Source organism: Epinephelus fuscoguttatus, linkage group LG21 (assembly GCF_011397635.1).
Source record: "Epinephelus fuscoguttatus linkage group LG21, E.fuscoguttatus.final_Chr_v1".
NCBI lineage: Eukaryota > Metazoa > Chordata > Actinopteri > Perciformes > Serranidae > Epinephelus > Epinephelus fuscoguttatus.
The window spans coordinates 10,773,376-10,790,288 of record NC_064772.1 but is presented as its reverse complement, the minus strand read 5'-3'; the positions used below and the strand labels follow the sequence as shown (position 1 = coordinate 10,790,288).

Sequence of the window (16,913 nt, the reverse complement as noted above, 5' to 3'; positions counted from 1 at the left end):
CCTCATGCGAGCTGGATCAATCATTGACCGCTTTTCCTGGGCTGTTACTCGATTAGAGCAAAATCTTGAAACAAATCAGTTTGCTGTGGTAAACCAGCAACATACTTGTATAATACCTCAAAATGTCAAACTGGTCTGGAATCAGTGTCCCAGTTATCCAACATATAGTTTTTTTATTACATTTACAATGATCTGTCTCCCTTTACTGTTCTGAACCTGTCAAACTGTCTCTTTCTGTCTGTGTCCACAGTGCTGAAACATTTAACATACTTTCTGGCTATGTCAGAGATCTCTCCCTTGTCTCTCTCTCATCCACCACTCCTTATATAACAGACGCGATAAAAACTCGTTTTTTATCATAAGTGACAAGCAGTGTCGTACTACTGTTATTTTTTCATCTATAACATGGCACATGATGAATAATGTGAAAGTTACCAAAAACCAAAATGAGCTGAAATTATGTTACACTTTTCAGCCTGTTGTATTCCCAGGGTGTAAAATACAGCAGCTTGGTCACACCGGCCATCCAATTCCAATGCACAAGGCACCTTTAGCGACTTGAGACGCACCACACATTCGAGTAACGATGATGGATGACAAACAAGCACAAGACTTTCACCCAGGGGACTGCTGTATGTTTCCCATGTGAACTCAAAGCCAGTTCTGTTGAGTTTTCTTCAACAATGTCACATAGTTAAAGATACATGACACACTCACAAAGTTACTTAACAAGCTCACTTGTTTTAACCCAAACAATGATATTTTTTCTAAACCTAAACTAGTAGTTTTATTGCCTACACCTAGTTTTAGTGACAAAACTACGTTTGCTGTAAACACAAATGTTTACTCTGAAAAGATACTGTGCATGTAACCAAGCAACAACCTCTGGAGCTGAAAATGAAGCCAAAGTGTCAATAATTGCAGTTACTGGAATGGCCAGTTGAGGTTGGCTGCGGAAGTCAACCAATCCCCATACACACCAATGTTAAAATGCCCAACTTTACAGTGGAAATAAAAATGTTAACAGCCTGGTACAAAATATGGTTTTGGTCTCTATAACTAATTTCCATTTGATGACAACTGTACAGGGGTTACATTTATAGAACTTGCCTGTTTACATATTCTTAAGGCTTAAAATTGCACGTATTTGAGGGCAGGGTCACATTGAGTGACAAGCTGTCTGCCAATAGCGTCCTAGGCTTCTCAGCCAGATCCACCCCTTACTCCTCAGTGCCAGCTTCTTGCCCAAATATGGTCTTTTCTGGCTTCAAAAAACCAAGATGGTGAATGGCGAAATGCTGAACATGATGCTCCCAAACTGGAGTCTACAAACCAATGGGTGATGCCACCATAGCTATATCCATTATTTCTACAGCTTGTGCATGTAGCAAGAGGAAAATGACAGGCTGTCCCTAAGTGTCCAAAAATGATAATATAGGGTTGTCTCGGTAATCAATTTAAAGCATAGGGAGAAAATGTGTTGCACTTTTCCACCTTAGATGGACAAAGTGCTTTACATTGATTCCCCAGGCCTTACCACTGGGAACAATTGGAGGACATATGGACAGGAGAAGCCGGGGATCAAACTATAACAAACCACAAACGAAAACAACAATATTTTCTAGTTATTTTCTATGATCATAATTAACCTCTATTAAATATTTTACTATTAGATGCTAGATCAAAGCAGTGTTTGAGGTATACCTGCAGCAGCTTGCACTACACAAGGCACCTGTACTTTTCTACAATGTTTTTTGAACCCCTCTGACACTCTGGGGCAATGGATTTGGAGGCAGTGCCAGAGGTCTGCAGCAAACACTCTTTATTCAATGCACTGTGGCGGCTGGGGGCATTCAGTTTGTACAGTGAGGAGATAGGCCTGTATTAAAATGGATTCCCTGAGTGTGAGCCAGCAAACATTATGCCACACATGCTGTCATTAAACAATGCCGTTCCTCTAGGCCTAGAACAGCACATTTCAATTACGCATATCTGCCATCTTTTCTTCTCCCAGGAGGGGGTAAATAAACATGCAAATGGACAAACGATATTTAATCCCACTCAAAATTATTTTAGCAACATAACCCAAGGTTATCATGTTGACGCTGCTGACGTGTGCTCTCCATATACTGTATGCATAGCGGCGTTTGAATGTGGCAATGCCCTTCCGAATGCTTTTTCGTGTTTAGTATGTCACACACATTTGTCTGCACACATTTGTCTGAACGTCTCCCTGGGAATTCATTGGTGGATTTACCTATTGTCTCCCCTAATCCTATGTTTTGCAGATGGGATGTGCAAACCCCCTCCATGCCTCTGTGCCTCTTTTTTCCTCTCCCCCTGTATCGTCAGACTGGGAAACAGATGATCATCCTTTGAACCCATTACTCAGCCTGATCCTCTTATCATAACCAACCTTCCTGAGTCTCTAATTTGGGGTCTGCCAAACTCTGCTCTGTGTACAATGTGGCTTTCGTCTCTGTCCTGCTGTGTGTGTTTTTTTTTTTTTTTTCTCCACGTCAGTGCAAGGGAGGAAAGTCAAAGGAGAAGGGGAAAGAAGGAGACAGAGAGAGAGAGAGAGGTAGAGGGATTGTCTGCACACATTTGCACACCTGTCTCTGGGGATATTCCACCAATCTGAAATAAGACAAGTCTGTGGGCGGGTCAGTATTCTGGGAACACAGTGAACAACTCATAAAGGCTTCATCTCCAGCTACCTACTCTCCCCACACCTTTCCAAGGCACAGCTCGTTCTTTCTCTCCTCTCTTTCCCACCCAGTCCTGTTAATATCACAATCCCACATGGGCAGAGGCACATGTTGTTTGGTAAATTACACTGTGGGGGGGCCTGGTCAGTTAAAGGGGCTCAGACTGTCTCCCATCAACAATGCCTTTGTGCTGTAGCTTACCACTGTGGGGAATACATTGCACTGCCTCATTGTTAAATGGCAGCATATCAAACACTGCAAGTAAAACAATAGGAGGAAAGATGCACCCCCTCCATCCACTGTGGGTATACATAATGTAAACAAATAACTGTCTTCATTTACATCATAATTGCTTTCTGTCGCATTCTGTTATTCCATTACTGTCAATAGGAAGGTCACCATACAATGATCTACAGCCATGACAATGAGCACATTAAGCACATACAGTGGCACGCATGCGTGATTTACACACAGAAGTTCGCATATGTTCATACACATTCAGAGAGCATCCCCAGGCAGCTCTTACACTGAGCAGGGAATCAATTACTCACTCAGCTGCATATTTTTGGGGATCAAAGGATCATACACCTTTGTGTGCTTGTGTGCCGGGGCGCGGACTAAAAATGTAACAGTTAACGAACACCTCAGTCTGATACATCAGAAAAACAAATGCAGATTTGCATTCCCCCAAAGAACATTTTAGACACTTACATCAGAAACACCCTGAAAGGCACAGAGAAACAGACAGAATTGGCTGGCTACTTTTGCAATCAGATGAAATATACGCTGTATCCCAGAAATGAAACGAGAAGTGACAAAAAGAGATATATTACCACTCCTTAAAAAGTATTTTGTTGAGGTGAATTTGCATGAAAGAGGCAGGGTTTAATGAGAAACCCACTTTTTTAATCTTCCAGAAGTGAATTTGAATTTGCGTTTAAGGCTGTAAAGTTTTGGAAGAAGTCTGAAGGGCTCTGTTCTTTATCCAGTGCCTAACCCTAACCCTAACCCTAGCACATTCGCCTGTGGCAAGTTAACTTCGGCACCCCATACCCCCATAATCTTTATGTTATGATTGTGGTTATTAATAAAGTTATAATTAAAGCGATTATTATGATGATGATTAATTTCTTTTGTAGATTATTTTCTTTGTTTAAGAAACAGTTTAGCTACCAAACAATAATAATAAATAACAGACAATACAAGAACACCATACGTATGTGCAAATTTTGTCTTCTCTGTGTGTGTGGGTGGGTGTGCTGCTCCCCAGATGGCTTTTGCCTTTTGATTTTCTCTTCCTCTATTGCTCCCCACATGCACTCCATCAAACCCATCAATGTTCCAGCCCATTCTGACTGTGATGATCACTCAGTCCGACTACAGACTGACCATTAGCAGTGGATATTTGGATCATGTTTCCCTTTTGTTTGATTTTTTTAAAAGCCAAAACATTGGGGGACGGGGACAGTAATTTTGGCTATTTGAGCTCGTTTACTGTATTGATGTCATGACATGTTGTATGAAAGCAACAGATAGCACCAATGCTACGCAATTAAACAGAGTAAAATGTGATCCACTTTTTGTTCCTTACAAAAAGACTGCTGACATGGTGGTAAAAGTGAATGAGTTGTTTGTTAAGTTGTGACCTGCCTGTTCCCTTTGTTTACAAGATATTTGTGGGGTTTTTTCCCATGTTGTAAGTATTTTATGTGTTGTGGAAATGATGACACACATCTCAGGTGCCACTATGCACCCAAAATTCAAATAGCATTTTGGGAGAATGAGAAGAGAACTCATTTCAGAGAAGAAATCCATCTCATCCACGCATCAGAGCATTGCTTACAAAAAATCCTCACTTTCTGACATTTACATTTTTCTCCTTTCCCGTATCGCCAAGACATTTTGTGGCTGTTGCATTATGCAAACTTAGCATCGCTCTGCAGTTCCTTTTTTTTCCCCATTGAACCTCAATGGCACCGACAACAAATGGCATTTAAACTCGCCACAGGGGTCGACTGCTTTCTGCCAAAGGGAAATGCAGTACAGAGTGTGAAGCAATGGATGTGCAAGAGCTTATGTGAGCAAGTCATCCTGTGCATGCAACAAAATAACAGGTTGACAGCTTATATTCGTGTATGTCTTCCTGGTTGTGTGCGAGAGTGCATGAGGAATTGCGTACCTGTTAACCAGTGTAGTTTGGAGCGTGGGCGAGACCTACTATCTTCAATACATTCACATTATTATGCCTCTTAACCGTTACGTGGCACATTCAGAGACACTGAGTCAACCATTTGCCAGCTGTTCAAGTGATACTGACTTGATGTATTTTAATAGCATTCTTGGCAGAAGTGTGAAAGCGTGAGCAGCTCTGTTATTCAGTCATGGCTCCAACTGGCAGTGAGAAGTAACAGTTTGTAAACTGAAAACTGCACACTGTACAGTCTTGTTTACTAACCTGGCTAGCCTGCAATGCTTGATGCTGTAGTTTACCAGACAGATTAGAGAGGCAAACAAACCAACATCTGTGAGCCTAGATTTCTCCTCGCAGATCACTTATACTCTGATTAATATGGCCTGATGTGAGCAAGGAGTCAGCCTAATGATGATTTTATTAATGCAAATGGTCTTATTCATGCCCTTTTTTGTCGCATTGATGGTTATCGCAATTTCTAAAGGAGGTGTGCCTTTTAAGAATAGCCTCCTGGAACCTTACTGAGGTGAGACTCTTTCATTCTCTCCTCATGCAGAACTCATAAATGCATATTAACACCCACTGTCACCGAGCTGAATGCTTTCAATGTCCAAAGAGAAATAATATGGTGCTTTTGCTCTCAATAGCCAAGCCTCTGGGTAGAAGAATAATATTTCTATTTAATGTGTTTGGACCAGCTCAGTGGCCAGAGGAAAATGTTTGCATTGCAAGTTTCTGCGAACCCTGAATACATTATGTTTGTACATTTTAAACGTAACGTGCTGTCTAGAGGTGGAGGGGATGGTGGATGACTTTTCACCAAGGCAAGGTGGCTGCCCGGCTTCAGACCACTATAGACCACTGTTTGAGACCACAAACAACAATACCTGCTATCTTTTAGCCTGTGTTTCCAGTGGCTTTTCAGCCCCCAAACACAGGTATTTTTGGAAAGCCCATTGCCTCTTAGCCACTAAATATAGGTATTTTTGGGGACCCATTGCTGTGTTTCAAGCGGCTTTTCAGCCTCAACACGTCCGTTTTTTTTTAGGAACCCCTTAGTGTGTTTCCTGCAGTTTTTTAGTCTTCAGATGCAGGTATTTTTAGGGATCCATCACTGCATTTCAAGCAGCTTTTCAGCTCCCAAAGTAGGTATTTTAAAGGACACATTGCTGTGTTTCTTGCAGCTTTTAAACACCTAAATGTGGGTGTTTTTAGCAACCCATTGCTGTTTTTCAAGTGGCTTTCCAGCCCCCAAATGTAGGTATTTTTAGGGACCCATCACTGTTTCAAGCAGCTTTTCAGCAACCAAAACATAGGTATTTTTACATACCCATCAGTGTGTTTCCTGCAGCTTTTTAGCCCTCAAACATGGGTATTTTTAGGGACCCATCACTGTGTTTCAAGCTGTTTTTCCTTCAAACCCATATCACTACAGGACCTCCTTGACACCTTGTCACACATGAGCATGTCATCTTGCACCCTGGATCCTCTTCCCACCAAACTCTTGAAGGAAGTAATGGATGCCATAGCACCTCATTTGCTTAAAATAATAAACAGCTCCCTCTCCTCTGGTTGTGTACCTGATTCTTTCAAGGTGGCATGCCTTCAGCCCCTCATTGGACCCTACACACATAGAAAACTTTAGACCAATTTCCAAGCCATTCATCTCAAAAATATTAGAAAAAGTAATCTAACACAGCTCTTAGAGGGTCTAATGGACAATAATATTTTTGAAAAATTCAAGAGTGGCTTCAGAAAATTACACAGCATGGAAACTGCTCTTCTTTGTGTGACAAATGATCTGTTACAGGCTGCAGACTCTGGTCAATGCTCTGTACTCGTGCTGCTGGACTTAAGCGCAGCCTTTGACATGATAGAACTCCTCATAGAGAGACTAAGGTCGTGGGCTGGACAATTTTTGTGTCTATTCAGGACTTCAATTCAAATACAGCAAACATCACCTGTGGACTACCCCAAGGATCCATTCTGGGACCAATTTTATTTTCTTTATATATGTTAACCCTTGGACTTATCATTAGCCAATACAACATCTCTTTCCACTGTTACGCAGATGATACACAGTTATACCTCTCATTAAAGCCACATGAACTAAACAATTTCACCACACTGACTGCCTGCTTATCAAGTGTCAAGGACTGGATCGCAGCTAACTTTCTTCAATTCAACAGTAGCAAAACTGAGGTCTTGATCTTGGGCCCAGAATGTCATAAACAACAGATACAGTCATCTCTTGGTTCACTCAGTAACAATGTTAAACCGGTTGCAAAGAACCTTGGTGTAACTTATCTTTGAACACCACATCAGAAAGACAGCTCAAATTTGCTTCTATCAGTTAAGAAATGTTTCAAAGATCAGACATATGCTCAGCTACAACAACACAGAAAAAGTTAGTCACACTTTTATATCATCACACCTGGACTATTGTAACTCGCACTTTACCTGCTTAAACTCTCACTCAGTTTCAAAACTACAGCTTATTGAGAATTCAGCAGCTAGATTATTAACCAAATCAAGAAGGTCATGTCATATCACACCAATCTTAGCATCTTATTAATCACCTATAAGGCAATTCATGGTCTGGCCTCAGAATATATAAAAGAACTTTTAACGCGGTACTCACCAGCCAGACCTTTGAGATCAGAGGAGAAAAATTTATTAATGGTTCCTCACTCAAGATTAAAAACACAGGGTGACAGTGCTTTCTCTGTGATGGCCCCTCGTTTATGGAACAGTCTTCCCCTCAGTATAAGATCAACAGATTCCATCACAACTTTCAAAAGCCTTCTCAAAACCCATTTCTACACTATGGCCTACAGTTAATCACATATTATGTTTTATGGTTTTTATTGTCTTTTGTGTTTGCTTGTTTTTTTGTTGCTTGCTTGTTTGTTTTATTTTGGAAAGCACTTTGTGCATGGCTTGAAAAGTGCTTTCTGAATAAAATTGTTATTATTATTATCATTTTTCAGTCCCCAAATGTACGTATTTTTAGGGACCCATTGTTGTATTTCCTGCAGCCTTTTAGCCACCAAATTTAGGTATTTTAGAACTCCTTCGCTGTGTTTCAAGCAACTTTTCATTGCTGTTTTTCTGGGACTGTGCCACAAAAAGCCATTGTTTTTCACAGAGTCATCACTGTGATTCCAGTGGGGATTGTTCCCCTGGAACCAGGTGTTTTAAGACAATACATGATTTTTCCTAATCAAAATCAAGTGTTTTTTAACCCAAAACTAACCACACATTGTTCCAACATATCCGCTATATAATAACATGAAAATATAATGTATCCGTGGTTTGCAAAAATGTACAATGCCATCACTTTTTCTGGCGATTGGGTTGGTTTGGACATTATGGAGCTTCAGGTCTCTAACTAGGCATACCCTAAAGAGAGCTGAGAATGTACAGAAATGAGGGAAAACTGTAAATAGGGAGAAATTTGCTTCATAAACAAAATAAACATGAATACAATATGAAAGCTGGCGTTGAGAGTGATGAGGGAATTCTCTGATGGGCTTTTCCATGGAACAGCTGTGAAGTTCTGTTGCTGTATTTGTCTCATTATCCAAGTTTGAAATTGATGTGATTATTAATTTTGGAATGAAATGAAGTATCCATACTTTGTTAATTCACTTCTATGGTCCTAAGGACACAAGGTCACAATATTCTTTTAAGTATGAATGAATGGTCTTGGAATAGATTTTTTTCTTTTTTAAATATATATATAGGCTAAAGTTATAAATTGATTGCATAATAAGTCTTATTATAGTCTGGCTATTTAGTAGATTAGTACGCATTGCACTAGCTGGATCATTCTATTTCTCCTTCTAATTTTACTCTGTCGCAGTAATGTCCTTTTTCTTTCACCTCTGGCAGTGGTGAGCCCCCGTGAAAATGAGATGATAGATCTTAAAGGGTTTATCCTAGAAGTAATAAATTTCTCTAATATCACTGGTGCTTTTGTGCCACTTGCCATTTAGTGAAGAGATATCACGGCCCCACAAATGCTACTTGTGGTAAAAGTTGGCATTAAATGAGGTACTTTTGCAATGCAGTTCAAAGAAAGTGCAACTAAAGGCCAAGACCTCTTGCTGTGGGTCACTCTGCGCTGGATGTATTAATCCATTTAGCGAAAAGAACATATGGCATAGTAAATGAGCCCTGACATGCTGAGTGAATGCTTTATATAGCACAGGCGCTCAGAGAGAGTGATGCTGTTGCCCTGAGCTGTGCTTTAAGGCATGGGCAGCAAGGAGACAAACACTTAGAGAGCAACATCACACAACTGAGAGATCACAGGTTCAGCCTTCACATCTGCCAAGTGTCCTGATGGTACAGCATTATGTAAGACAGTGAGGTACCACCTGCAGACTTATAGTTTCATAATTTCATAACACTTAGCAAGTTGCTTATTACCGTGCATATAGGCAAGCATATTGGCTCTTTACTAGTCATTATGAAGCATTTATCAATGCTTTTTTTCTGCATGACAACATTCTACAACTACCACTCATAAGGTGGTAGTACAAGAACAGCCATTCTCTCTAAAATTAAATTGTTAATGGTGTCCAAATAATAATTAAACGTCCCATATCATGCTCATTTTTTTGGTTGATACTTGTATGCAGGGTTTCTACTAGATCATGTGTACCTGCTTTAATGTTCACAAACACATTACTTTTCTCATACTGTTCGATTAAATTTATTTGTAATCACCCTCTGACTGAAACGCTCAGTTTTAGCACCTGTCTTTTTAAGGCAACCTCCACTGCCCTGATTGGTCAGTATTTCCAGGTCTTCAAAATATGAATTCTTGGCATTTCTGCACAGTGACTGCAGCCAGGGAATGAAGCTCTGGCAAAACTTTAGTTGGGTAGACAATACTTTTCATGCTTAGGCTGTAATATTTCTTTCTCACTCTGCCACTCCTTGCAGGCATGCTCACGCTTTATCTCTAGCTATCATTGTTGCTGTTCTGCAGCTGATTCACAATCAACCAATAGCACAGCAACACACCTTGTCAGTCAGCCTATCATCTTACTGCCTCTTGTTTTAAATGTGGTTCTTTCTCTGCCGTAGTTCTCTCTTGCTGCAGTCATGCGCACCCTCCGCCTCCCCATTACTGCCTAGTTTTCTTGGATTCATCAGCCTCATCCGCCTCATCAACCTCAGAGTCAGTAGTCACCATCACCAATTCACTAGTAGTTCGACATGTGTTAACCCACACAGGTTCCCTATTCTAAAGTTGCCTCCCCTTCCTAATTTGTAAATCCATTACAAACACACAATACTGCAAAAACAAGCCTATTAAGTGATAAGGCAGTATATTTTTAATAGATATGTTTGAAAATGTCTGAGGTGATCCATCAATAAAGGAAACATTCTACTTGTGGTGACTTCGTTCTTTTATCACTGAATGGGAATAGAACCTGTACCTGTGTATCTCAATAGACCTCCATTTTTTTTCAATGTGTAAACCATTACTTAAGAATCAGTTATTCATGAACATCTTCCTAACTTCCTATCAATAAACAGTAATTAGAGGGTTACTGGAAGAAAACTTAAAAAAAGTTAGTTTATGGCCGAATGCAAAACAAGAGCCAACATGCTGCTCATATGCATGGAAATAGACAACTAGGTAATTGCTGTCCCTTAATATTAAGTGCTTCCCATAATTTAATAATATCTGGTTTATTTATCTCAATATTTATTTAAAAAAGTAACTTCCCCTGAGGTTTTTTTTCTTCTGTGATGCAAGTGATGTAGTCTCTGTTACTTAAGTAAATACATGTAAATGTAAAACAGTGGTGGCACCACTGGAGTAGTAGCACTGTGGAGCATCTAGGTGTAAATATAACATATAGAAAGGCATTCTTGAGGGAAGCAGGGGTGATGTGGGTGCTGCAACACCCAACCCCCTTGATACATTATGTTACATCCCACCTCTCCCATTCCGTGTCACGTACAATATCTTTTCTTTTTTTTTTCTTAATTATTGTGAGTGTTGAAAGCTTTCCTGATGGATCTTGCAGTATTTATTTGTGTTGATCTGTTGTGGCAGGACAGTTTGGACAGGATTTAGACAGCCTCTCCAACATGAAAGAAATACTGAGGTTCAAATACAGTATTCAACCAACAGCGGCACTTAAGAAGTACAGCATTGTCCTGAGTGACAACTCTGCTTTGCCTCACGTTAGTGCTCTTTGAAAACTATGGCATTCATATTGCCAGCGTGTTTGGCTTACATAACGTGATATGGTGCTGTCATGATGTGATGTGATTAACAATGTTGTGTGGATCCCATAGGGCACTGGTTTGCACTCGTATTTTTTGATAATAAAACAGTCATGTGTTTTATGTGTAAGAAATAAAAGAACACCTCCCACTCAAAATATATTCACATGTACAGAGTTATTGGTATTCATATTATTTCCTGAATATGAAGTTAGAAATTAAAAACATGCCATGCTCAAATAGTGGCCTAGGCCATTTTTTACTTAAAGGCAGAGAGAACCAGGCCTTTATTTGGAACACGCTTAAAGACAGGCTTTTATTCCTAAATTCCACTGTTTCCCAATTCATGCACACTCAGAACTCTCTCCACGTTCACCTGTTGTCTTTTTCAGTAATATGTTCACCACACAGCATTAATTATACTTTGCACTCTGCTGCTTTCAGTTTCCCTTCTCAAACAGAAATACAACTTTCATTAGCGAAATGATTACGGTCCTTTCACATTTTAATTTCCACCAATTTACGTGAAATTAACATGAATGCAACTCAACAATTTCAGCTGATTTTTCACATTAATGTATTTAGGTTTTCCCCTTATTGGTAAACTCTTAATGTGAAAATCCACAGCAAGTGTTGTGTTTTATTGGTGACAGTTTATTAACAATCAAGAAAATGGAAAAGTGGAACAACTGGAATTAATTGGAAAAATATAGCAAAGTAGTGAGTTTGGCCTGACTGTTTTTATTAGCCTTTATTTGTTTGTGCTGTTAATAACACTGAATATTGGTCATTACGTGAAAATTCATGTTGAATTTCTTGTCTATGTTTCTGAGACTCCATACCCTTTTCAGAATGATGATCCCCTCTTGGTTGTGTTCATTCGTGGTGATGTCAAACATGGCGCCTCCATCACCTGGCACAATGGTGTACTCTACTTCGGCATTCTTCCCGATGTCCAAGTCATGGGCTTTGATTCTACCGACAGCAGACCCCACTGCAGAAGACTCCGGGACACGTAGGTGAAAGAAACCTGTCAACAAACAAACATCAAACTGGACTCATTTATTATCAACACTTGGCAACAGATGGAAAATACTGAGCTCTTCACATCCTCTGTCCTTTATGTAGACACTCACTCACCCAAGGGTGTCTTATCCACCCACAGGCAAGCAGCAGATATGCTCTGTCTGAAGTCAGCCCTGTAGCTATAGGCATGACATTATTCAATTTTGACGTGTGTGGACATCAAGGCTGCGCAGCTCCTTGTAATTGGCCGGCTCAACCTGTATGATCCACAAACACAAGAGCTGAGGGGCTCTGATACTCCCAACAGCTGAAATCACTGCAAAGTACTTGGGAAGAAATCTACAAACACACAAACACTGGATTGATTGATTATCACTTACACCTGACAAAAGGTGGAAATTAATCTTTTTCTGTGTTTCCCTTCTCTCTCTGAGCTGGCTAGATGTTTGAACAATAGCATCTACCTGTGCCACAAAGAGGAAAACTTTGTGGTTGCAATACAAATCTAGTGCAAACACCTTGTGGCCTGATGGAGGCGCCATTGGCAGTTCAGTAACACTGCAATAGTGTCAGTATGATTCTGAGGACTTGGAATGTTCTGGGGTGATAGAGTGAATCACAGTGTTTGTTTTCATTAACTTCCAGGTCGAAAACTAGGGATGCACCGATCCGATATCTGGATCGAATATCGGTCCTGATATCATCAAAATAGATGGATCGGGTATCAGAAAATGCAACCTATACCTGAGGCAATCCTTTCCCTTTGCATTAATCTGTTTCATCTCGTTTCATTTTATCTTAGGAAAGAACTGTGTAGTCATCAATGCCTGATGCCTCTAGTCTTTTCTGTTCTACATTTAAAGGTATATAGCTTTTTAGGTCAACCATGGTATCGGATCGGTATCGGGTATCAGCTGATACTCAAAGCCACAGCATCAGGATGGGTATCGAAACTGAAAAAGCCTTCATTTTTGTGCATAAAATGAAATGGCATTGAGCAAACGCTGTCTCAATCAGTTAGTTTTAAGCCACCAAAAAAAAAAAAAAAAAAGAGAAGACAATAATAGTTTGAGTGTACGCTATATTACGATTATTTTCACTGCTTAGCATGCCATCAGATAGCCTTTTCCAACAGGGAATGGAGACCATTATTCCAAAGCCACCAGATTCCACTGATCAAAACAATAATTTTACTTTGCAGAACATGGGAGTTGCTGGTCTACTGCTGCCTCTATCAGTTAGTATCTAGTATATATATAGGATATTCCAAATAAAGCACTTAAACTGATACAAATTTTTCTTCTTGCATCTTTTTAGGTGGCTAAAATAGGTTACTGCTAAACAGCGCATTGCTTTAACGGTAGATTTGGTTTGGTTTTTCAGAGATGCTAGTCAAGCAAAAAATAAGTACAACAGGAACATCAGATAAACCCCGACCACCATGTTTAACTATATATCTTCAACAACTTTGTGGATTTCACGTCTCCACGTTTAAATTAACTGCCAGTTGTTGTAGTTGTTAGCATGACACCATGGTGATTTGGTCTACTCTAGGGGCAGCTGTGACTTAGGAGATACTGAAGGTTTTCCACTAATCTAATGATTAACGGTTCAATCCCCAGCTCCTCCAGTCCATATGTCAAAGTATCCTTAGGCATGATACTGCTCACAGTGGTTGTGCCATCAATGTGTGAATATGTGTTAATGGTTAACTGAGTAGCAGATCGCACCTTGTACAGTAGCCTCAGTCACTGGTGTATGAATGTGTGTGTAAATGGGTGAATGTGACATGTAAGACGCTACTCAAGTGCAAGGTCATTTATCATTTATTTTATACCCCTCTCATTCAATACTTAGAATCTTGTCAGTTCATGAAATGTCAGGAGATCCATGGGACATTAATTTTGAACATTAATTTTGAAAATGGTGCCATGTCAAAGGTTACACAACATTTATTAAGGACTATTCATTGTGACTGAGTGAGTGAAATTCTTCAAGTCCTCATAATCACAGCGTAGCGCTGGTGCCCAACCCTGTAACAGGCTTCACTGTTTTGTTAACATTAATTAAACACACATTCCACCATATGATTAAACTCATTCATCTGCTGCAACAATGAATCAGCCAAGAACAGTTCTAGAAAAACATGATTTGCTTCTTGGAATCTGATTTATTTGGCCCTTATAAGACAAATAAACCATAGCAATGGTGAAGATGATGTGCAGGAGAGAAAGGCATGTATGAGAGTCTCTCAGAGGCTCCTTCTGAGGATAGTGCTACTTGACACACAATGGTATTAAACTTGAAGATGGATGAACTTGAGCATTAATGTCTACAACAAGCCAGTGTGTCAGACACAAGGCCCTCGGAGGGTGGAAAGGGAAGCTGTTTGGCAGAGATGGTATTTCTTTTTTCTTGGAGGAGGTCCAAAATAAATGTACTAAAAACAAATCTAAAACACCCGCCTTTGCTTAGGTTATTGGAAAATGCTGCATTAAATGTTTGAAATCAATACTATACTTGTGTACATGTTATAGCTCTCCCTCTCGTTTTGATATTCCTCAATTTTACCCTGGATCTCAGCTTTTTCCTCAGTGTTGATCCTAGGATTTTGAGAGGGGAGCTGAAGCATATGGATGAATTTGGCTGCTATAATTTCAATAAATAATCAAGTACTTTCAAGGACATGCATTAATTTTAAAGAGACTTTTTAAGGTTCATGTCCTTTTGAAGCTAGGATGCAGCTCTCCTGCCAAAAACAGGGTGAGCTGCAGGTTAGGAGAAGTTAACAAACAGCTGTTATATGGCACTGTCAGCGGGTTCACAAGCTTCTAGGATAATTCGACAGAGCCACATGCAGTTATATACACCCCCATTAGTCATGACCATTGCAGTCACTGCAGTTGCAACCACATCTGGTGCCATCACTGAGATTCATTCAGAGGATTGACGGTTTACAAATACTTAATCTATAATAACTAGGGAGGGGAAAAGGGGATTTCTAGAAAAGACAGATGTGTCATTGATTCATGCAGAAATGTTATAAGTATCATCTCATGAGGTCGTCTAATGTGGCCACCACACTGTTTTCTAACCTGTAAGCCTTCTATAGATGGAAGAGAGAAGACGACAAAGAGAGGATTTGGGACAGGGCAGGGGAGCCGCCATACTTGGCCCCAACCTCTGTGCTGTGACAGCATTATGGAAATATCATCTTTTCCTCGCAGCCAAAGGAGCTTGACCGTCTGACTGCCTGTATTTACATTCAGAGGAGGCCACTCGGTGTCGCATCAAAATACCTGAAGAGGCTGCTTCAATACAAAACAGTATCTTTGGCTTTCCTGTCATACACTTGCTGATTTAGAACAGAATACATTTTGCACACAATTTAATATTTATGCTTAGTATAAGCAGAGAAGCTTTCACAGATCAATGTGTTTACAGTAATGAGGTTTTTTTTTCCAGCTCAGCTTTTTACATGACCTGGTGAACGGTACAATCGAATTAATCTGGTTTAGCAGCTTATACAAAATACCGGATGAAATACAGTGTTTAAATACACTGACTCAATCCCTGGTGCAGCACCATCGTGCTCAAATCTAAATATAGAAGGATGCCCCATGAGCGAAATAACACCAACCCTAGTTTATTTGCCAGGAGTAGTAGCTAGATGCAATCATGCTAAATAAACAGGCCTTTGCTTACGACAGCGCATAATGACAAATAATGAAAACCAATTACAGAGAGTAGACGTGATGAATACCCCCTGCCCTGTTGTAATTGCACAGTGTTTATTTCGTTATCATAAAATGTGCGAACCCGCTTAAGGTCATCTGCATTATTGTTGTTTTGCAGAAATGGAAGTTGGTGTTGTTAAACAGCAATTATATTTCACTCACTCAATCAGGGCACTCACTTTTAGAGAACCTCGGCGGATTATCGTTGACATCGCTTAGGGTGATGTTGATGGTGGTGGTCCCGGCCAGCCCCCCCAGCTGGCCTCCCATGTCCTTGGCCTGGATTAATACCTGGTACTGTTCCTTCACCTCTCTGTCCATGTTGGGCAGGGCTGTCTTTATAACCCCTGGTGTACATCAAGATTAATAGGAAATACAGATAATAAAGGACAGAAGAGAGGAGAGGAAGAGATAGAGATAGTGAGATAAGACAAAGGGGGGAAAAACATAAAATCCATTGAAATATGTTTCACACCAAATGCACAATTTACTTCAAAAACTGCACAATATATTTCCATCTAAGGAGCTCACTCCCCAGGAAGAAGCTGCTTGTGCAGCTCACACCAAGGCTGAAATAGAGGTCATTTCACAAACTGGAGACACTTGACATTCAATAGGGAACTCTGGTGAAGCCATATAATGATTCACTTGAGGATCAGAGACCCTGAGATCAGAGAGCGTTTGTACTGGAGATTAATAGCTAGGTCAGTGGGAGGTTGGCAGGCTAAAAGGAAGCGGGCAGCATAGGTGGGTCTGCACTTTTCCCCCTCTTCTTATTCCATTTACTACAGTAAGAAAGTGAGGATGTAGCATTTGATCCGCAGACCCCAAACATGTGTGAATGCAAAATCAAACACTGTGTTTATTTTTTCAAATTTCTGTTTTTGGAGAATGTCTGTTCCTGAAAAAGGATAATTCTGTGACATGCATGGGGATTCATGTATGGTGTTGCCATCACCCTCCCCTGCTCACCTTCCCCCCTCCAGTGTTTGTTCCCGT

At 40.2% G+C, this 16,913-nt stretch overlaps 1 protein-coding gene across 1 annotated transcript in view; it reads right to left on the bottom strand.

Annotated features, from left to right (window-relative positions):
* The window catches only part of LOC125882063 (cadherin-12-like), a 146,623-nt gene that overhangs the window by 38,403 nt on the left and 91,307 nt on the right, over positions 1–16,913 (bottom strand). The window contains exons 5-6 of the mRNA XM_049565700.1: positions 16,094–16,261; positions 11,994–12,181 (exon numbers count right to left, since the gene is read on the bottom strand). Coding sequence (XP_049421657.1) covers positions 11,994–12,181; positions 16,094–16,261 — 356 coding nt within the window. The remainder of the gene's footprint in view (positions 1–11,993; positions 12,182–16,093; positions 16,262–16,913) is intronic.